Raw genomic sequence first — 23435 nt, 5'->3', positions numbered from 1 at the left:
CATCGGGGAATCCCTCGCTTTTTATTTCCGTGCAAGCGAGCATCAAAAACTAAATTTCCAAGCGAAACACTTTACCATGACTTTCATTTACCAGCCTTTGAGCCAGGGGTTTCTAAACCTTTTCATATCAAGGACAACCAACTGCATTCTCCATTATTTTCCGACTGCAGGGAAACTCCAACTGCTGCATTTTAGCTATTGCAATATTAAGGAGTTAACTTACATAACGTCACACAGTCTAGGTCACTGCAAGTGGTTCAGAATTTCTCATTCCAGCTTTGATAATCGTTTAATCCTTTTTGGTAATGTATCAAGTAGAAAAGAGGCAAAACCTTTCTTTTTTATATCTTAAATTTCAAATGAATAGCCAATTTTATCCTTTTTTTGGCTGCTGGCTATACAAAATAAGTAACTTTATGCTAAACTGGTACACATTTGTCACCATTTTTGCCATTTTATAGACATTATTCATATCTAAAAATAATCCAACCAGTAAATTGATCAATGATAAACAAAATAGACATTTTCAGCATCAGTTGTTTTAACTTTCCTATTTCCATTTACTTCATTGAACTAAGCAAAGTGGTAAATAACCTTTTTTCTTCTGAATTATTTTGTGGTTAACACTGGAACAATCAACAACTGATTTGGTTTGTCATTAAGAAACAAGGTTTTAGTGACTGACATAGAAAAACACCACACACACACTAAATAAATCAACCCAAGAACAATTACACAGTATTTCTAGAAACATAAAAATGCCTCAGTTCTATGTACAAGAAGAAAAATATCAAATTTTATCAGTGTAAATGGAAGCATGTTTTTAACATCCCCGCTATAATACAATACAACTTTAAAAAATAAAGCAATATTTGACAAACAACTTGTTGGTAATGGCCAAACTGTACTATTCTTATTATTATTAGTCGTCACTAAGCTCCTCCTCGTCACTGAAGTATGTGCTCCTCTTGATCCTTGGTTTCTTAGAATCTGAGGATGTTGAAGCATGAGCATCGTCCTCTTGAGGCAAAAGTGCCTGCTTCCTCTGTGACTCCTCCTCTTCCTCGATACGGGCTTGCTGGGAGGGACACAAAAGACAGAAGAAATATGACAATGCTAAAAAAACAAAAAAACAACATAAATGTTTTAAATGCAGTTAATTCCAGTTTCCATAGCCCTAATCTCAAACAGCAGTTATTCATATTACCTCCTTGCTCTCCTCTTTTTTTGAGGCAGTATGTTGCATTTCAGTGGAAGAGTTGCAGGTAATGTTTAGGTCATAAGGACACAGAAAAGGGTACAAACTTTCCATAATATTATCCATTGAATCAGATGCAAAATGTTTAATCAAATGTCTTCACTGACTATTTAGTTTTCTATATCTGCACACTTACCTGAAAAGCTATGGCTTGGCTCAGACTATCTAAGGTTGGGTCCTCTCCCTCTTCTTCACTTTCTTCTTCTTCTTCACTATAAGAGAAAAGATGTAGGAATTACAAAAACGACAGTCTATTAAACATGTCACAGTATAAGTTATAAAATGCTTACACATGCTCAGGTTGTTGAGCCTTTTTCTTTTTCTTTTCTTTCTTCTTCGGAGGTTCCCTCTCTCCCAGAATGTTTTTGGGGCATGCGTAGCTCAGATGACCTGTATCCTGTGATGTGATGACATGAAAAAAGATTATACTTGCAATTATAATTCAATAAAATTTGCCAATCTCACAGCACAAAAAATATTAAATATGCACTGACCCCACATTCGTAACATTTAGTCTTGTCCGTGTAGTTCCGTCTCCTTATAAACTCAGTTGCTCGCCCATTGTCTATGGCAATGCTCGCTTTCACTGTTCTGCCAAACAACTGGAAGACAAACACAATTGTAATTCTGACAAGTGAATATCCATTAAAGAAACATAGGAGACTGCAGCTTATACGCACTGACATACAGTATGTGAAAATGAATGATCTTAATGTGAAATAGACTCACCTGTTTGTTGTTCACTGCTCTTGCACAGTTATGAGCTGATTCTCTGTCCAGGAAGAGAACAAACGCCACCCCTTTACTCTGGCGAGTGTCTTTATCCTTAACGATTGTAACCCTGAAATACGCATGGCAATAATACCTATTTTAGAACCATTACATTATTACAGGCAAGTATTCAGAGCCTTTAACTGATTGTTGTGGGTTATGTATTCCTTGACTACTTTGTTTGGTTTATACATTGCTGTAACATATCAATAATAATAAAAAAAAATAATACTATGACAGAGCCATTACTTACTTTACAACTTTTCCATATTTGGTGAATAACTGAAATGAGACAAAGTGATCTGTTTCAGTAAGTTGCTTGGACTCGAAAACTATAGTATAATTTTTGCCAAACAAAAACATCGTTAACATTATTTCACAACACTGATAAACACTTGTCAACAATTGCAGAGACTAACTTACCTTGTGTAGGTCATTGTTGGTCAGAGAGAATGGTAGGTTCGATACATACACAGTGCTTTTACTTGGTGCCAAACCCCCGCTCATACTGGACGCATGTGACACACTGTAAGACAAAATAAAACAGCCAAATGATCATAAAACATGTTTAATGCATAACCAGCTACAAAGCTAGCTTGGTAAGTCCTCCAAGCTAGCTAATTAATGTAGCGTTATAGAGCTTAACATTACTTCAAGAACCTGAGTACATTAACCAAATGACTTACCAACACAGCCTCCACCGTTAGAATAAGATCTAAATCTGTTTAAAATTGCAGAATTGTGTGTATTTGCATGCAGCTAAACAGAATTAAACGCCATGTCTGTACGTCGCAACTTGATGACGTATGTATACTCGTACAATAAAATCCGTTGTCCATGTAGCTAGCTAACGAGAAAGGCTAGGCTAACTAAACGATAGAGGAAGGTGAGATTGTTTTGCTTATTTGCGTGAAATAAAGTACCTTTACTGTGAGGTATTTAACACCCGTTTATCTGTAAAATGGCATATTTCGCAGTAAATATTTGTGTCATTTTTATTTGTCAGTATTGATTAGTTAACTTGCACTCAGAGTAAATAAAACGTGCGGATGTTTGCAGCATTTTGGAGGCTAGCTAATTAGCAATGTTAGCTGTCCGTTCTACATGGACATAGCTACAGTAGTGAGTAGTAAATTCACCACCACAGAAAATGTTGCTGGTGTTATGTTGAATGTGGTGTTGTTAGTCAAATGGACATGAAGCTGAGCAGCCGGCTCAGTTACCGGATCACATCTCATGGTCAAACAGTGCTCCCTATCTTATCTTGTTTCATACGTTGTTGCACTTGTGTTAAAATAGAACGGTTTTTTTTTATTTCCCATATAACGAACAAAACGAGATTTCTACGTCTTTTTCATTTATGGGCTTATTTATAAAGACTCTTTCCAAAACAGTTGCTTGAAAACGTAGTCCAAGTGTATACTCTTAACACTGTTTTTAAAATTCTTTCTACAGATTGTGTTGAAGATCTTACTTTCTCTATATCAACCCAATTCACAGAGTCCTTGAGTCCAAAAGTAAGTTAGTAACTAACACTTTTCTGTACAGTGCATTCATTTAACACCAAACAAGAGAAATGCCACTATTGCCTAAATAGATCTGAAATTAATAAACAGGATCATATGTCACAAAATCTCTCAAGTGGTACATGCAAGAATAGGGACAATATCCAGAGCATTTTATAATATTTTTTGAAGTATTTTCGCAAGAGCTGTCTTAGTGTTGAAGCCTGCACCTGATTGAGGTCAAAATCAAAATGCTTTCACATGAGGAAACATGAAATTTTCCAGTCCCATGGTTGTCATCAAATTAAATATAGACTGTTCTTGCATATCTAGTGATAATGTGTTTTACTGGAATATTGCTGCCCAAAGAAGTTGGCGGAACTGGACACAGGCACTGAATACAGAAACTGGTTTTCATTATTTATTTTGTGGAACTGCACCTGTACGAGTGTACAGTGCATACAGTATCTTTCACTCTTTGCCTTTTGCAGTGACGTACAGGAGAGACAGGAATTTACGAGAGGTGTATGATGAACGCTTTTTAACAGAGAGACCGGTGAGTGTGTACAAAGTTACGTCACAGTCTATTTTTCTTCTCTTCATATCACTTTTGACGTTGTTGTATGCACATACAAACACAAGTAGGAAGACTTATTTGTCTTTCAAGCAGACAGTATACACCATTAAGGAGAGCTAAAATATGCCAAACCACTAGAATCATTCTTTTAATAGCATTTCTGTTGTCACAATCATCTATGGAGCAGTGTAGAAAGTGAATTAAGGGGCCATTATACTCTGAAGTATTTAGCAGGTTGCCATGAGTCATTTCAGCAGACAAACATGTATAAGCAGAAATTAACAAAATAAAATGAGCCCAACAACAGTTTTTAAAAAAACAAGTTGAACTGAAGATGTAAAATCATAAAATGTATCCATCCTGGTAGGGTCTGTACCCACGGGCGGCTGGAGCAGTGGAGAGGAGGGGCCCCTTTGGCAGGCCAGAGGATGACTACGGACGCGGCGGGTACGAATACGAAGGAGGTCCGCGCTTTTTCCCGAATGGAGGAGGCCCACGAACTTACCATGAAGATCAGAGGGGCTACCATGGTGACAGCCTTCATTTCCCTGCTGAACGCAGAGCTGTTCCACCATCACGAAGGGTGAGAGTATAAATGTCACACTATTAACATTGTTGTGTAATTTATTGTATACATATGAACAAATTATATACAATGTATAGTGTAAAAATGTGTGCAGCAACTCATATATTCTTTAATTGACAATATTACTAATACTTCTACATCAGACTGACTGACTGTACATATCAATTTACACAAAGGGTTTTAAACATTTTGATATATTAAGAAAGCGCTAAAGGCAAGTGAAAAAGATGTCTGTACACATGTACCATTTTGCATAGCTGCAGACATATTGCATGTTGCTGTTGCATGTTGCATATCATGTTACTGTTGTTGGTTTAATATGCACACTCATAATTGGCCAGCTGAGGGCGCTAAGTTCCAGAACATCTGTATTTTTGGACATCACATGAAAAAAAAAGTGCCAACAGAGGTCACTTTCATGGATTTTATCTTTTTACATTTTCTTTGTTGTATAGGAGGACTATCCTTACAGAGTTCCCAGGGAAGACCCACACGCAGGACGGACTTTGGAGTTTGGGTAAATTGCTTCTGTTTGTCTTAAAGGAGCCAAAACATTTTTTCCAAAAAACAAATCTTCTTCGTCTACCAAGTCGTACTTCATACGTAATATCGCTCTTTAAAATTGGATGTTATCATTGTGGACAGCAGGGGACAGTCTTTTTCTATGTGCTTATGTTGTGAACAAGTCCTCTGTGTTTAATTTCTCTGGTTAGGGCAAGGGGGGTTCTGCAGGAGTAGACCTCCCTTTTCAGTGTGCGTTTGAAATGTTTGTTTACATAGCAGCAATCATAAATCATGGTCTGCTCTAACCCATATTGGCCTGTCTCACCTGATTCACATTTCTTGCTGCATCAGTGCTCACCCGGGACCACACTTTTATTGGTTAGACCACTCTTCAGTCTAGCTGCAGTTTTTAGCTGTATTTAGGCTACAGATTTGGTTGCAAAACTCGAGATTACAGATTTTGTTTGACAGGTTTACAATATTCACTCTAAAATCCCTGGCTCTGGTCCCACTCATTTTGGTGAAAGTATGCTATAGTTCAATTGGCAAAGCCAACTGACCACAGATAACATTAACAATAGCAGTCATTATTTTACCTGCTTGTAATGTTGGTCATCTAAGACTTGCAGCTTAATACTATATAAAACAGTGTTAGCTAAACATTAAAATATATAAATGTCAAAAATATTAAGGGCAAAACTGATCAATTGTGAACGAAAGGCTTTACCAAACTGAGACTTTCCTACCCTCGAAATCAATTCAGAATCAGAAATACTTTATTGAATCAGAAATACTTTGATCCCCGAGGGGAAGATGTTGCCCTTTTATATTTTCATGCGTTTTGTTTTTAACTAACAGCTAATTGGAGATTTGATTTTGAAGCATAGCATCATTTTGTAAAAATTTTTTTCATGTCTTTTTAAACTTAAAATCCCTATTTTCCTTACAAATAAATAAATAAATGTGTGCTGCAGTATAGTAAAACACCAAAACTGGTGCATTTGCTTCACTCAGTTATTGAGAATGTTTATCAGGTTTTCAGGTTGCACATATGCTGTTTGATGGCGCCAAAATGAATTATATGTTTGCGTTAATATTTCACGGTCAATTAAGTTCACTTAGCTGGATAAAACAACAAAGAGGTGAAATTAGATAACAAAACTTGATACTAGATGCTCTGTAGTCGTTGTTGTAGTTCAATGTCATTTGACAAGTTAAATGATTTCAGCTTAAATCCCTTGAATAGTATTGATGCTGAAAGTTGGTAGGGGGCCGATCTGAAAAATGCTCTGTTGTGTAGAGTTGCAAAATCAGGAATGAAAGTCAGACAAATTATACTGACTAGATTTACCACTTAGCGGTCAGACAGGGAAACGAAGGCTTTCTCTCCAAACAAACGATTTGTGAAAGGGCACTGAGGTCAGTTCTGGCCTGTTGATTGGTGGGTTTGGTGTGGGTAGAGGTCAGATGAGAGGTACTGGGTGGCAGGAGTTACAGGGGATACATGGAGTGGTAGGAGGTCTGTAAAATAAAAACAAAACATTTTGCACAATGCATATAAATTAATTTTTTCATTTAAGGTTTTGTTATTGGGAAGCACGAAGTAAAGGTGTTATCACGCAGGTGACATTTTCATATTACCCTATGATCATCAGCACACATTAAAAATGTATATATCGTATATAATTTAACTCTTCAAGCTTCTCATACATATTTAGACACTGGGAGATCTGTTGCTCTGTTTGCAATCACAGTGACTCATGCAGTGGCATGAGTCACTGTGGGTGCACAGAACAAAAATAATAGAAAAAAGGTGACACACCTTTTTTCTATTATTTTTGTTCTCATGCATTAGCATTAATGATATTTTAGAAAAAAGATACTCTTTATCTAAGCCAGACTGGTTGTGTCTGTTCAGCTTGGATAAATGTTTGAATGTCAGGTTAGGATCCTGACAGAACTGAGACTGAAGCGGTTTTGTTTGCATTTTTAAACATCTGGCTATTCAGGGCTTCAGACTAACATTTTACATTAGTGGCACTGGTGTGCCAAGGATTTTTTCATTTAGGTGCACCAGCACATAAGTTAAGTACACCCAATACATTTTAAGTGTTACCTTTTTGGGGGGGGGGATTTATTTATCATTTTACAACCAAGGGTGTTATAATGAGATTTGAGTTGTATTTCCCTTTTTATGCTACTCACAAAAACAAACGTTATATACAAAAATTATATACAGTAGATAAGTGAATAAAAAGTCATAGAAGACTAATAATTGAAAGAATACATTAATAAACTGCCCTATTTCTAATAATATATTTCTTATTTCACCATTTTAATTCTACTTAATTCTCCACCTTTTATTATAGTGTTTACTCACTAACTACTTTAATCTGCTCACTTTGCGTTTCCCTTCTGTGCTCTTTTTCTACACACACACACTCCTACACCTCTGGACTCTTGCGCGCACACACACACCAGCTTGCACTGCCCCGTCTCTTTCTGTTTCTGTTATCTTTCCTCGACCGCAGTATGTTTTATGAAGTCGGCCAAAAAATACAACTCGCGTGTGGAGGAGGAAACGATCTAAATCAACGTGGTACCGAATGACATCGGCACCAACAGGTGCACTTACAAGCTTTAACAAAACAACGGCGTAAGTAGACCTACATTAAACAGGAGACTCTCTCTCTGTGTTTCTCTGCAGAGCATGTGTGATTGTCAGTAGACCGCACGGGAGGGGTAGAGCGAGGGGAGATTGCCCACTCGTTAATCGATCACGGATGGCGTTTGTTAAATTTTTTATCAGACCTGCTAAATGTCAGGCTCACTAGTGCGACCAATGGAAAATGTTTATTCGCACTTTACAGATTTTTGGTCGCATGTGGTAAATGGTCACACCCTGGAGCCCTGCTATTGAATGCGTTCCACCTCATATGTGTTGTAACCATATTTGATTAGAGTGAAGTGTTTGCCTCTCAAGATGCTTTGTCTGAGATATTGAGGAAGAAGTATGTGCTACTAAATTGTGACCCGGAATAAGGATTCACATCCCAGTTAGGCAACCCATACCCTGAATACCATTCTGACAGTACTGGTATTTTAAGGTTGTTTGAATAAAGTTAAATACAACTTGACCAAATGGTATGTCTTGCCATGTTATACAGTATGTTTGTGTACAAGTATGTATCTACAACTCACCACACATTTGTGTGTTTTTTATTCCCTCAGCGCCCGTGCACCACCTCCTCATAGCGTGCGAAACCAGGGCATCTACCCAGCACCCAGATCCCTCCCAGAGAGCGGGGAAGACACACTAGTGCAAGCCATCCTCAACCTGGACAGAGGGTACGAGTGAATGCATACTTACTCGCTGCATAGGGCGTTCACATGCTTGTTCATTGCATCCATCCATGCTGCAGTGAAACAGAGAGGAAGTGTGTAATTAGTTTTTAAAAAAAATAAATAAATAAATAATTGGTTGAGTCACTGTAGCACACTGTAGGTTTTTATTCAAAGAATTCACACTTGTGGTGTTAGTTCTGCACAATGACCCTCACAATGCTAGATGGCAGCGTTGTGCTATGTTGGCACAAAAAAATGAAAAGGAGAAGTACTTGTATAAAGATTCTCTGAAATAGTTGTGGCAGATATTGGTTTATAACTAGTAAGTTAGTTTTGTCAGATGAGGAAGAGGAGCTGATTTGTCATTCACACAACACTTTGGATATCTGGACTATTTAAATTATGACAGCCCACACATTCCTCACTGTTTTTACAGGGAGGACAGAGACCACTACAGGAGAAAGGCAGCCCCGTTCCCTCCGCTCAGAGAGCGCTCCCCTGTTCGCCGCGAGGTGGCCCGCTCCCCCCACAGTCGCTCCGGCTCCAGCGTCAGCAGCAGGGGTTACTCACCAGACAGAGCCAAGAGCCTGCCATTTGCCTCACAGCAAGGCAAGAGTATGTAGAACTTAAGAGTTTACCCTCCACTGATGCAGTGTGGAGCTCTTTTCAAACCCCTTTGTGTCCATCCTGGCACAAGGGGAATTTAATACTAGGAAGAGGCTGATAATTGGTAAAGATTTGGAATTGGCACATCCTAAAATGTACAGAAACTGACAATACTACCACACTATACTATAACTCATGAAAAGCACATGCAGTCACTGAGTGAAATATTTGAAAAGCAGCATTTTATACAAAATGTTGCACCAAAATAAATATAACGATTTGAATAACATCATTTAGGCCTTTCTTTAAAGAACAAGGTTTAAGTTCAGGACAGCCACTCCCAAAATGTGCATTAATTGTCAAGATCTCTTTATTTTCCTCTTATTATTATTTCACTGTCTTATCCATGACTGATAATCTGGCTGACTGGCTTTTCAGGTGTGGACGGTGCAGAGGGACATGCAGGTGTTTCTGAGCACCTCTGGGGGGCGCTCTTTCCTCAACAGAGTGGACATGACACTTTGGGTCTGTACATTCAGCCATGTGAACAAGCTTGGACTTGGGTGACAATAAGCTGATTTTATTTATTTTTTTGTTCCTCACACGTCTCTTGGCATCCTTGTTATGTCAGAATATATGTTAGAAGGAAATGTTGTGGCGTCGTACACTCCAAAGATGTCTGCCAATAAGTCTTGAGAAGGAGACAAGGATGGAGGAGGCCTGTAGATGTTGAAAATGTTTAATGAAAATCGAGTTATAAAATACAATAAAACGTATACAATATACAGAATAATTTACCCCAAAGTAAATAATTCCAACGACAATAAACTCAGGTGTCCTATTTGACACTGAAATTCTTTCACCCAGGTCTGAATTAAGTTGCATCATGAATTTTGTTTCTTAGTTAGAATCTAGTGTTGACTTTGCTGTTCCTTTTTATAGTTCCTTTTTATATAAACCATTTCTACTACCTGTTGTGGAGGTACGTTAGCACTTTCCAAGGTTCCTATACTGATCTGTAAATGTATTTGTGAAGATTTAAGTTAATGTCCCCACCAAATAAGAAAGATACAATAATGTTATCCCATATTATTCTCAATTCAAATGTGATTCTGTGTGCATCACACTGAATAAAAACTTTTTTTTTCTTATCCAGTTTTTCTGCTCTGGAAATAAAATTTTTGATAGCAGGACAATTTGTAGAAACAGTGACTTTTACAGTCTTTATCAAAGCTGTATAACAATGTACTAAGATGCAAGCCTTTGGACATACAGCTAAGTTGATCATTTTTAGCAATTTTAATGCCTGTCAGATTTATATTTAATTTTTGTATCGATCTTACAGACACTGGACATGTACTGTATGGGTTTACAAAACTAATTTCCCAGCAGGCTAACAACAAATCTTGAATCAAATGGACTATAAAAAAGTGCTAAAGTATCTCCTTGTTTACTGCATGTTTATAGGTTCTCCCAAGCTCCCTGTTTCCGCAAGTAGTACAGTGTTATTTAGGCCTGCTAACATCTTCATCTTGGGGCTTTTTACTCATGAAAAGAGCTCAGTGGACCTCAAAATGTCGTGGTCATCATTTTTATGTGGCCAACTAATGTTGCTACATGTTGGTAATGTGTTCAAAACACATAAAATGCATGATGAAAGCCGAACACATCATTAATGATATTTTTAGTGAAGCGTCAGGGTAGTGAGTGTGCTTGCTAGATTGCTGTAAGATAAGCGGGCCTAGTTATTATATACACAGCCAGTGACCTTACGGTTTGGTCTTCCTACAGGGTATGAAGAGACTTATTCTCAGAGCAAGATGACTGGTAAGTATAGTTCAGCATAGATAGAAAAGTTGCATCAAATACTGTTTGGCAGTGGTTTTCTACTTTTAAATCATGTTTTCTGAAGAAATAGACAACTTAAGCACTACTCCTTTATCATACTGTACATGGTATAGACTCTGTATCATTTCTTTCAGTTGATTTTTTTTTTTTTTTTTCAATACAAATTAATGAAAGCAAGATAAGATGACATGCATAGGATTTGTTTCGGAAATATACAAAGGTTACAATCGTTAAACTTAACCTATTCTCAGTCTGGGTAACCTGAGAGAGACAGAGAGCGTTTCTAATATGTCCAGCATCCAGCCTTCCTCTCCACTCTGTCTGCCACTTTGTCAGGCCTCATAAAAATGCCAACAGGTCGTGTGTGGAAGAAGAGGGAAAGGGTATAGGATGTCTGATGGATATTCCTGAAGCCGAAGCTTCCACATCGGGGTGTTTTTGTTTCATAGCGAGGTCCTCAGAGTCCATGTTTGTTGGTCGGCTACAAAGCCTTGGATGCTTGAGGAAAGTTGGTAGAAGAATAAATGGTGTCCGATCAATGAATGGGAATCTGTACAAGAGAGAAATGTACATTACAGTGAGTCCACCCACTAAAGTTTGGAGCACTATTGTGAACCATCTGTTTCTTGATTGTTCTAGCCTAGGTACCTGTCTGGATCCTGGAACCAAACATCCACACCTTTACAGAGCCCTGACTACCATAAGCACATACCTACTTACTTTCTAGACATACTAATTGTCCTTTTTCCATTGAATTTCTGCTTCCTTCTGTTTTTCTCTTTCTCAAGTTTATCATTTTCTTATTCCAAATCATGTTATTTTACCCCTCACTCAAGTCTCACTGTGTCAAAACTTTTTTTTGTCCCTTTCTTATTTCTCCAGACAAAATTCCTGGCCTGTCAAGAGAAGGCTCCCCGCACAGTGCAACCTCAAACAAGGTGAGCTCAAGTAGACGAAAAAAGTAAATAAACGTCTTTTATAATAATAAGTACCGAACTGCAATACTGGTGGAGGGGGTTATGCTTAAAATTTACTTTTAAGTTTACTTAAACGAACAAGAACATAACACAAGCCTTTGCTTCTTTTTTATTTATTTATTTATTTTTAAATCAAAAAACTATAAGCTATAATTACAGCAATTCAGTCTCAAATGTAGTGTGGACTGCTCTATTTATTATATATATTGTGGACTCCACCATTGTCACTGTACAGCAGGATGCATCTGGAACTTCTTAAATTACATCCCTCTAATAAGTGTTTAGTCCCATTGAAGTATGTTAATGGGTTTTAAAGTGGCCCTCACGCAGAGCATAAAAGCCATCAGGCCTGTGCTTTGTTTACCTGTGTTGTAAGCAGACTTCAGTCACAAGAACTTGAAATGGTGTAGGGAAAAGGGCTCAAGTGTCGACGAAAGAGAGAGCCGTGTTTCCTTAAAGTGCTCTTGTTTTTAAAGGAAGTATTGAATGTAGATCTCTCCTGCCTGTTTTGCAAATAATAGTTTGTTTTGCTGATATCATCCATCTCCAGCTATGCAGAGGAGTATAAATAGAATCAGATGTGATTAGGCGCAATGCGTCTGTCTGTGGCCACCCAGAAGTGAAGAGGCTAACTCAGTAGCCCAAGTCATAGCTTTATCACAGGATCTTAGCTGCAAAGCCAGGAGAAGTCCCTGTGGAACTCACTGGGATGTGTTTAGACCATTTACAATGAACAATCGTTTCCTTTTTCTGTTTAAGAGTATGACTGTTTGGTAGCTGTGTCTAGCATTTGTAGCAGGTCAGTGGTCTTGTGCCTGTGAGAAATTGATGTGTAACATCACAAGAAAAGCCTTAATGACCGATCAACAACCAGCGTGTCTTGGTAACCAGCGTGGCGATGGTAGTTATGGGGAAAGTTGTTAATGACTTGCGAGCGTTCTGTTTAATTACATTGAACAACAGACTTTGGCTGATGTGAGGCATCCATGTTTGCTTGGTTTTTGGACACTTTGTATTTTTAAGTGCCAAATCAGATATATTGAAGCTTTCAGAAAAATCTTGAGTTTCTCAGTCGTAATTAAGACTTGGATGTTGACATCAACACTATTTACAAGTCGGAAACTCGTTTTAAAAAATAAATAAATAAATAAATAAATAACTCAGATATAACATGATACTTTGATCTCTTGTACAATGCCTCGTTCATGTGTCATTCAGCAAGACAAAGACATCAAATCCCTTCTTGGTCAGCTACCTAGTCCCATCCTAGATAAGTGCTTCAGCAAATTCTGCCCAGCCAAACCAAAACACAGTAACTATGAATTCAAAACTGAGTTAAGACCGGAATCTGACTTTTTGGTATTTTATATGGCGTTAGTAACCACACTTTGGCTTGGTAATCTAGAGGCTGCTGTTGCATTCTGTTACAAAGAGAAAGCCAACTATCAGCTAAAGCAAGAGAGCTTATATCAAGTGAAAGCTAACAGGTGAGGTAGCCATGGCTAGTCCTAGCTAAAACTAAATTTACTTGTTAATTTTCCCTTGATGTTATCTTTAATTGAAAATAATACATTTTGATTGACTGATATCATGATAATTCAGTTTGTATTCCACATAACTAAAAGAGAAACTAGCTAAATCCAGTCATGATGCAGAAAACCCCTCAGCTAACTCCTGTTAAAGATAGCTAGCTTAGCAGAGTAGTATTAACTGCCGTGTCAGTTTTTAACTCCAGTGAAATGCATGCATTTTGGTAAGGTTAAACTACCTTTTTTAAAATCACATTTTTAAATGTATCAAAGTGTGAATTAATTTAGTAGTTATTATATTGATTTCAGTATAAATGTTAATAACACAGACAGACACCCAGCGAAGCAGGGATACATTGATCCTATGAATTATGAACTTTAAATAATCAGTTAAAATAGACAAAGCATTTTGTTTGTAGATACTGCGTGTTTCTCTTGCACTCCATGAAGATTTTCATGAGGCAGTGTGCAGTATCTGCCATAGAACCTACATAACACCCCCCAAAAAATATTTTGTGTGGTAAAATAACCAGCCTGAAACAGCATAAAATTAAGGCATACAGTTTGCCGGCTAGTCTGAAAACTCTTTTTTGCTACACTACATTGCTTCTGTAGTTACTGCTCGAATTGTCCTGTGTCAATGACTCTAATTAATTTTCTGCAAACAGTCTAACATTCTCATGATGTGCAAAAAATAACTTTGATCAAAAAGCCTATATAACTGTATCTTTTAAATGCTGCTTTAATGTCCAAGCAGTCTTATTATTTATCTCATTAGCAGCCCTTAGAACTCTTTCAGAACATGCTGGAGGTAATTAGTATGTTTCCTTTGGACTGGCATAGTGGGCACTTGGATGTCTTTTGTAAACCCATTGCTTTATATGTCAGAAATTACATGATACAACATAGAAACATAGTCCTTTCCTTCTTATGTGCATTTTCTTCAGGAACCACCCACCACCACCCAATCAACTACTGTAATGAAAGTTTTCCTAAGTGCCCCACCCCTCCATATACACACATACACACTGCTGCTTTTTGCTGTGTTTGATCTAGCCTGTGGTGCATTGTTGTTTTCTGTTCTGGGGGCACAGACCTGTAACCTTGGCCAAGATGAAAGGCCTGTGCTGTGCCCCCAGTAAAGTTTGCACTTATGGCCCCAGCTGCTGCCTGCTGTGGGGGATTCAGCAAACACACATGCAGGCTTTCTGGAGCCAGATAGAAGGGGCCTAAAGAGGGGACCTTAAGAGACTTGCGAGTGGTGTGGCACTAGGAATGGCAATGTCGGTCAATTAGTCAGTCTACCATTTTAGTTTAGTATGTTAACATGCTAAAATTTGCTGATTAGCACTAAACTAAAAGTACAGCTGATGCTAATGGGAATGCCATAAAGCAAAGAATTGGACAAAGTGAAATTTCCTAATGATTTTGATGATCCCCTGACATTTCCTGTAGCGCCACCATGAGGTTTACATTTGTGGTTCAAAGTGAAATGCCTCGACAACTTTTGGAAAATTGGCAAGAAATCTGGTACAAACATTCATGTTTCCCACAGGATGAATTGTAGTAACTTTGGTGATCCCTTAATTTGTCCTCTAAGGCCATCATCAAGTCAAAATTTCACTTTGTCCAAACTAAGATGGTGACTATGATAAACATTATACCTGCTAAACATAAGCATGGTAATATTGTCATTGTGAGCATGCTAGCATTAGCATTTAGTTCAAAGCACTGTTCTGCTTATGTACATCATGATATCGATTTGAGGTGTTAAATGCCATTCTGTTCCATTGTTTTGTTCTATTTATTTATTCTACTTTTATTTAGTGATTTCCTTCATATCCCAAAGTACATTTAGCAAGGCTAGCTAATAGGAACAAAGTTACTGTTTTAAATTAATGAAGGCATAGGCATATGATTATGGCAAGATAACCAACTAGATCATAAAGATTAATTTGTTGTCGTTATTGTCTCTTGGAGAAATTGGCGCAGTTTCTCCTCTACTACAGATTTCTCCGTGTATATTTTTTTTTGAACATCCTTGCAAGATGATGAGCCTAAAACTTGTTTGGTGAGAGTAAGAAAAATATACCACCAAATCATTTGTTAAAACACAGTAATTAGGAATCTACAGCAGTCCTAACTTTAAAGGTCAGTTCATAGTTTACCAGACCAAGCAGGCTTTTTTCTCAGCAAAAAATAAGAGGAAAAATACTTTAGGTCTAAAAACCTGTTTTTAAATTGTTAGTTACGTTGAAAAGAGATTAGCCAGACTGATGACATTTCTTCTTAGTCCAGTTCGCACAAAATGTATCTGCCAAGCTTTGTATTGATAGTGTAACATCCCTTCCAGGTTGGACTGTCTCCAGCGAGTTGATGTGAAAGACTCAGACAGGAATGTTTCTTTCACTGAGGCTAAGGAGGCTGAAGACTGACAAACGCGATCTTTCATACGTGCACAACGCTTATACACTGGACTTCTCCCAAGCATAGCTTTGGGGAGGGAATTGGAAGGAGGAATAATTGGATGATGCTTTATGAGTTGTGCTTTTTATTTTAGACCACACTCGGCTTTGTGATGTACCATCTCCTGTAATTTCTTTCCTCAGTCATCTAGAGATTTAATATGACTTAGTCCCTGGCCTGTTTCCCTTAATGTATGAGTGGACTTTAGTCATGGCTGGCCAGTTCTGCTCCCTGGCCTTCAAACTCTAATAGTATCAGGAAATGAGCAAAAGAAATTGAGCGGTGATCCAAGTTGGCCTTATTTTCTCCCCTTTGCTCTTTCTTTTGGCTTTCACAGTAATACTTATGGGTACTAGAGTTTCCAGTCTACCCATTAGATGGCTCATCATGGCTTGTCTGGCCAGATTTCCTATTCTCAAGATATGAAAACAGCTGAAATGCCAATTTCTACAATTTGCATGGAAAAATAAGTTTCATACTATGCCAGGTTTTAGTCATAATTTAAGTAATGTGTACAATATGAATATCCACATCTGTTGTGATGAATGTCATGATATACAGCTTCTTAGTCCTATCTCCTATCCTAGTGCTGTAATTCCTATAAAGCACTAATTCTTTGACTAGTTGTAGATGTTAACTAGAAGTCCACAGAACCCACAGAATAAACTCTGTAGAAGCTACTGTATATCTAAGCTTCATCCATTGGTACGCCTCATCACCTCATTTCCTGTAAAGTTAAACAGGAGGTCAGGTCATAGCATTGTGCTGAATATCTGTGATTGAGCTGCTGCTGAGTTGCTGACCTACGTCCTTTCACATCCTTTCCCCTTTTTCTGTATGTATCTGCTGGCATTGTGTCATCTTGGCGGCAGTAGTAGTAGTAGTAGTAGTAGTAGTACACTACGTTTATTAATTCAATTAATTTTATTCATTCGTTTTTATAATTGTCACTTCTGTGTTTATCTGTCATACATATCTTGGTTTAAAAACTGTTTTAATTTCTCTCATGCTTTGACAGTTAAAGTGTTTTAAAATAACTTTTAATTTTTTGCTCACTTTTCTGAGTTTTCCTTAGAGCAGTGACTCACCCCTTTCTCTCTACTTTTAGGAAGAGAACCATCCTCCAGAAGGAGAAAAAGAGGAGACACTAGTGGCTCCAGCTGTGGAGGAGAGCCAAAAGTCTTCTACAGACAACTTTCAAGAGCGACGAGCCCTGGCCATCGCAGCCAAAGCTCAGGAGATAGAGAAGGTACCTGTCCAACTCATCCCAACTCTGACATCTTAAATTTACATTTAGATGACCTTTTAATTGGAAGGAGTTTGAACTGCCATCTTTATCAACAGAGCTACATACGTTTTTCACATGTACATAGCTTTTATACCTCAGCCAACATAACTTGTTTTTAGATTTCTCTGTATACTCACCATGAGCTGATAAAAGATGATACATCACTGTATCTGGATAGATACCATATCTAGAAAACTCTATTGGTATTCATGTAGCATTTATACAGGGGGGAAATATGTCTCATTACAAGTTGGTCATTTGAGTTGGTCATAAGACTTTTCTATAAATGTCAACTTGGTGCATGCGTGACACATATGTACCATTGGCAAATGTTACCATTACATATGATGGCCTTGACTTCTCTTACTCACATGTGGATTATTTTACTGGATAGGCATTAACGGAACAGCCAGCTATTATGTTCCTAACAAGGCAGGAAATTAAATTTTCTGTCCACCAGTCACAGTGGTGGGTACATCCTAAAATTCACCAGTCACTTTCACTGTTGCCAGCCAGGTATCACTTTTAGAACACTATTTAAGAGATGGGTAATTATCTGCCAAAGTAGCTGGTTGCCAAATGTATCACCATTTTTCTGGTGGCTCTTGTTAATCGCCCATCCTGACTGGCATAACTGCAACAAATGCTCATTATACCCTGCACCAGTTGAATATCCCACATGGCTCAAACATCACAACCCTCCCTCAGTGTTTGACTCATCTTTACAAGTGCACACACACGCATATACACACAGGGGTTTGGAAATATTAGGATAATGTAAATGGTGCAGAAACACAAATACAGCTTAGACTTGGTATTGGTTTGTGCATACAATAAATTGGTAGGCAGACCACTTAACAGAGCTAAAACCACCCCAGGCTTGAGGTTCAAGCTCTGCTCAGTTACCTAATGAAGGCCATTCCTGCACCAGTGAGCACTACCGCTGCTTTACTGGGACCATTTAAAAACCTGAGCCAGCTCTACCCTAGAGCACACACTGCGCTCTCACACATAACTGCGCCGCAGAGCCTATAGCCTGTTATAGCACTGTTGCTGACGGTGCAGCTTCTAGCCTGTTTTATAGTCTGTCTTTCTCCCCTATCTGTCTCCTCACACTATTGTGAGTTTATTTCATATTTTCAGGTATTATGAAGTGTTTGAATGTTGTCATTCTATATGTATTTTTGGGTAATGATTAACAAGACTCATGTCAAGAATAACTTTTAGGTATTTTAAAATGGCCTTATCAACTATGTCATCTTTCAGTTGTCAGTATAACTCATGCTCCCCTGCTATAATCTTCAAATGCAATCATGAAATCAAGGTCTGGAAAGTATAACGGTTATAAATGAAAAACGAGAGAAGAACAGTGTATTCCAGGGATATGAAGTTTCAGGTTTTCTTTCCAGGATTTCTGATTCTTAGATAATCATCCATTTCTACTGACAATTCCAGCTTTTTTCCTCCTCTTGTCCCTTTCTTTGGCTTTTGTGATATCCAGATCACTCGCATAAGAAGGTTGTTTGTGACATGGCAGGCCTCACTCTGTGTGTTTTGAAAGGCTGCCTTGATTAGTCAAGATTGTTACATTCAGTCAGTCTTGTTTCTGTCACACACAACCAGGTCCGAAATAGAAGTTTAGTAATCAAGTCTAAAATTTTGCCCAGCGTCTTTCCTTATTCTCTGTACAAGTCCAGGACAAAAAGGAAAGATGAATGGAAATAGAAAGAACCATCTAAAGTCTGTCTTGTTTTTTGTTGGTAAACAATTTAACCCTTTTAAAAACCTTATGTAAACACCAATCAAATCCTGAGAGAATTGCTTTCACATGATGCCAGCCACTGGAAAATGTATAAGCACTTGTCTGGTAGCTGGTATTAATTTCCCGTCATGCCCAGAACACACAGCTAAACACTCTTAAGCTAGACTCTCTTTTTCAGTCTGAGACAACAAAGTCACTTTCACATGTGCTCTGCGAAGTCGCAGCAGTGCTTCTGTCGCAGCCAGCACTCGTGTTTAGCCACTTGACAAGTGTCGGCCAGATGTTTTGGCTTTCTGCACCCGATCTGGGCTAGCCATCTCTTCTATACACATGGTGAGCTTTTGAGGAGCTACTGGACAGGAGAGTGTTTGCGTCCAACTGCCTCTACACTTTTCACAGATCACAAGCTGAACTTTCCATCATCGGCCAGGCATCGTGCTGGGCAGCGGTGTGTGTGTGTGTGTGTGTGTGTGTGTGTGTGTGTGTGTGTGGCTAAGTGAAATTGGTCTGCTGAAATTCAACCTGAACCCGTTCTCATTGTCAAAGTTGACTTTGGCTGCGGTACAGGCTAACTGGTTATAGTGAGTGACAAGGCATGACAGGTAATAAAGGGTATTATGTTTTACTCCTCACAGTCCAGGCTGTGATACAAAGGGAGTTTTATTTCATTTGTTGAGGAATCTAAATATATTTGGCTACCAGACAGACAGCCAGACAGTTCCAGCCTCAGTGGGGTTTTTATTTAGGTACAAAGATGGCAGAACTGGACTGAGGCCCCAACTCTTCATTCTTGTTCTTTTCTGAAGCCAGGCTCTCACACTCACTCTGAATCCTGCTTTAACTGGCTGTAGAAAATAAAGTTTAAAGAAGTTTTCAAAGGCAGAGACAGTGGACCGACCCCACCCTTAAGTCCTGGGTCCTTTCCTTCCTCATTGGATAACAAGGGAGGGGTTTCAGGAAGTGTGTTTTTGAATACGGGAAGTACATTTTCAGCACATTGTTATCTAGGAACAACTTTCCCTGAATTCATAGAAGTTGTTGTCAGCACACTTGATTGGATACTTCCTCAGAAAAGTTGATAAATATATTCACTGTCATCTGTTATCAGCTGTTGAATGAGACCATAGGACAATGATAAAAAGATTAGGACAATACAATACTAAATTCAGCGCAGTAGAGCAAGTTGCTATCACAGGTTTGCTTTTTGTACAGATTTGACTGTTTATTTATTGTACATGAGGAATGTACATGGGCTATGGAAACGCCTGGTGTCGGCACTCTTTCCTGAAACTGTTTTGTATCCTTATGTTCACTACAAATTTCCTGTAAATTGATTTATCCTCTTGTTAGATTCAGTTCACTCAAAGAGGGAGAACTGAAAACCCACAAAATGCTGATAGTGTTTGCTGTCCTAAATTTCGGATCAACTCTCTATTTGCAGAATACACACTGTAGCTTTTATACAACAGTGGAAATATTTTTGTTTAAAGGTGGGGTATGCGATTCTGATCCAATACACATCTTTTTGTCAGATTCAGAAAATTTCTCCTCGCGGTTCCCTAACTGTCCGTTCAGTGTGTTTGCTGAAAAAAAAAAAACTCTGTTTATTTCCCATTTACAGAGGCTCATTTCCCATTCCCAGGGCTGTGTACAAACACCAAAGTGGCTCGGACCGGGCCACACAACACTATTCCAGCCATGATTTGTGTGTCAGGTAACGTTAGATGACTTGCCCACGGACATTTAGCTTACTTTCTAGTTTGCCAAGATATGCTGTTGTTGTGATGTGTGATGTTTGCTGTAGTAGCAGGAGAGTTGTGAGTATCGCTGTCTGGAGCTGGTGTGCTGGCTTTGGGGAAACAGTCCGTCCTTTCTTGCTGTTAGCTTCGCAGCAGCAACTGTAGCGACAGTTTGCAAATCTACAACCTAGCTAAGCTAACCCACAACCTAGCTAACATTAGGTATATTGCTTGCTGTGTCGTTGCTCGCTCTATATCATGTTATTTGTCATGGTATTGGATTTTTCCAGAATCACATACCCCACCTTTAATGCAGATTTTGGAAAACTGCCATCAGTTGTTGCGAGTACATTAACTCTGTTTGACAGCAGATCTTTATTTGTGATCTCTCCTCTACTCCAACCACACTCTCTGTTGGAGTAACATTGTGAAAAGCTATAAATAAGCCAGTGAGTTTGAACGCCCTGCAGCACAGAAGCCACTGTTGGTATCCGGTGAATGACTGAAACTCACCCTTGCCTGGCCTAATTTTATATACACGCACGCACACACACAGAGGCGCACACACACAGAGGCACATGTATAAACAGACATAAACGTACACAACCCTTGTTATTGGAAGTGCTCTTGTGTGTAAGACGAAACAAGGCATAGAGAGACTGACTAGAGGAAGAAGTGTGTCCTGAAATAGTGGAGGGACAGATGGAGACAAAATGAGAGGAGATAGCAGCGTCCCGCAGAGAAATATATAATAACATAATAATTGGTATAATAATCTTTGTCATCGTTCAAGTTGTTTTTATACCACTTAATGCCTCTCATGCTCAAGCTCACCTCACAAAATGACCTGAAGTGTTGCTGTAGTGTGACTTGTACATTGAACACTGTTGAAGCCATGAGGGGAAAAACTCTTCTGGACTGAGGTGCAGGATTTATGTCAATTTCTTCTGTGTGGGAATCCATCTACAGCATGTCTGGAGCTTTAAGAAAATGGACACTGACATTAAAAATATTACCATCAGCTTCAGTGACTGATATTTTCCCCCTCTGTAATTTCATTGTCGGCTCATGTGAAGGATCCTGAGTTGGAAACAAATCTCTTGTTTTGGTATTTTGCTAATCGAACCAGTTTATGTGGCAGCAGTGGGCTCCCTACATTGTTTTTATGATACATTTGAGGCTCGGTGTGAAATAGCAGCTCCCGAACAAGATATCAGCACCTCTTCCTCATTGTCCCTCTAACACCTGTTATAAGCCCCTGAGCCACCACTAAAGTGGGGTTTTATTGCTTCTTGGGCTACCCTGTCTTACATAAAGGACCCTTATTAAACTCTAGAGGAGTGTTTATCGTTTGACACTACATGATGTGTGTTAACACCAGAATGATCTGCTAAGGCTCAATGACACTGGAATATTTACACCTAGGCGCCAGGTAGGGCAGGAAGGAAACAACTTTTCATCTCCTCAATTAAGAGCTTTTCTCTCATAGGTTTTTACCTCTTTACATACAAATAGATGTAAGTTTGTCTCCTTAGTGTATTTTGAAAGTAAAGTTTTCATCTTGTTTGTCTTTTGCTATTTTTTTAAATTTGTGCATGTTAAGCCTCTGTTTTATTTACTCATATTCCTGTCCACTTCCAGGTGTACCGTCAGGACTGTGAGACATTTGGCATGGTGGTAAAGATGCTGGTGGCTAAAGACCCCAACCTGGAGAAGCAGCTGCAGGTTCCCCTCAGGGAGAACCTCGGGGAGATCCGCGAACGTTGCCTGGAGGACCTCAAACACTTCATCAGCGAGCTGGACGAGGCGGTTCGGCAGCCAGAACCTTCCGTCTGTGACTCAACCACCCCATCTACGGCCCTGACGGGTCATAAACTTTCAAAGACAGGAGTCAATCACAGCTCATCTTACTGACACACGGGCCTGATCTGCTCTATGTGAGACTGAGCATGGTAGGATTGACTGCTGAACATGATGGATATCTTGGATACATTTTGGATTGCTGGAATGAACCGATTCTACAGCACAGCAACCTGAACTTATCATGGAGAGGATGCAGTGTTGCATTGTATGTGGGGATGAACAGTGTTAGTTTTTGAAGAGACTATTTGTACCTTCAAATTCTCTGTTGAAATATGTTAATTATAAATAAAATATTAAAAGTTGTTTACTGTCAAATGTTGGCAAAAAACAAATTTTCTCTTTATTTAAAAAGCTACCAATCTCACATCATTGTGGAAATGGTTAATATGGGTTTCATTATTTAACCCATTTTGATGAAAATATGTTGTTGAGAAATGACAGTTACTCCTCCAGCATGATGACACTTTTCCAAAAGAAAAACCAGATAAGACAATGTTTTGTTTTGTACTATTTTCAGCTATGTCAATTTTTATTTTGTAGCAGTCAGATGTATGACTTGGTGCTGCTAAATTTACAGTTCTACATTGTTGTATAAATTTGTACTGTCTAGAAATGCCAGTTTGGTTCCTTTTCCATTGTGCGGTTTCATTTTGCTTCTCAAACTTTATATCCTACGACCCCTCCACCCCCCGACCCCTTCTCCCCAGAAAAACCTGCACAAAGCTTGATTATTTTGATGACATTGAGACAAAGCTTTGCACAAACTGAGAAGTCTCTGTAGGTTGTAGTAAACATGATTTCTGATAACTGA

At 38.7% G+C, this 23435-nt stretch overlaps 2 protein-coding genes across 7 annotated transcripts; one reads left to right on the top strand and one right to left on the bottom strand.

The window, feature by feature from the left end:
- Positions 1-430: 430 nt before the first annotated feature.
- Positions 431-2857, bottom strand: zcrb1 (zinc finger CCHC-type and RNA binding motif 1). Its single transcript, XM_044185704.1, has 8 exons — positions 2716-2857; positions 2453-2555; positions 2283-2311; positions 1988-2099; positions 1753-1860; positions 1549-1655; positions 1395-1470; positions 431-1078 (listed from the first exon to the last, which is right to left on the bottom strand). The coding sequence occupies exons 2-8, from the start codon at positions 2534-2536 to the stop codon at positions 923-925; spliced, it is 672 nt and encodes a 223-aa protein (XP_044041639.1). The 5' UTR covers positions 2537-2555; positions 2716-2857; the 3' UTR covers positions 431-922.
- pphln1 (periphilin 1) lies at positions 2838-23435 on the top strand. Of its 6 annotated transcripts, none has more exons than XM_044185698.1 (12): positions 2843-2915; positions 3485-3546; positions 4026-4090; positions 4479-4694; positions 5153-5214; positions 8433-8549; positions 8983-9155; positions 9591-9677; positions 10944-10979; positions 11883-11938; positions 17081-17221; positions 22403-23435. In XM_044185698.1, coding segments are annotated over exons 2-12 (1227 nt in total). In that variant the 5' UTR covers positions 2843-2915; positions 3485-3545; the 3' UTR covers positions 22676-23435. The 6 variants fall into 6 exon arrangements, with proteins under 6 accessions (XP_044041638.1, XP_044041637.1, XP_044041633.1 ...); XM_044185697.1 differs by having other exon boundaries at positions 8983-9161; XM_044185701.1 differs by lacking the exon at positions 10944-10979.

This window comes from Siniperca chuatsi, linkage group LG23, assembly GCF_020085105.1.
Source record: "Siniperca chuatsi isolate FFG_IHB_CAS linkage group LG23, ASM2008510v1, whole genome shotgun sequence".
In the NCBI taxonomy this organism is placed as follows: Eukaryota; Metazoa; Chordata; class Actinopteri; order Centrarchiformes; family Sinipercidae; genus Siniperca; species Siniperca chuatsi.
Note: the sequence above shows the minus strand (reverse complement) of the source record. Positions and strands in the feature narration are given on the sequence as shown.

Coding starts and splice junctions, on each gene's coding strand:
- zcrb1 (XM_044185704.1), bottom strand. CDS start 2,536: ATGAGCGGGGGTTTGGCACCAAGTAAAAGCACTGTGTATGTATCGAAC. Junction 2,312..2,452: donor CCAACAATGACCTACACAAG/GTAAGTTAGTCT, acceptor GTCTCATTTCAG/TTATTCACCAAATATGGAAA. Junction 1,861..1,987: donor GAGCAGTGAACAACAAACAG/GTGAGTCTATTT, acceptor TTTGTCTTCCAG/TTGTTTGGCAGAACAGTGAA.
- pphln1 (XM_044185697.1), top strand. Junction 11,939..17,080: donor ACAGTGCAACCTCAAACAAG/GTGAGCTCAAGT, acceptor CTCTACTTTTAG/GAAGAGAACCATCCTCCAGA. Junction 17,222..22,402: donor AAGCTCAGGAGATAGAGAAG/GTACCTGTCCAA, acceptor GTCCACTTCCAG/GTGTACCGTCAGGACTGTGA.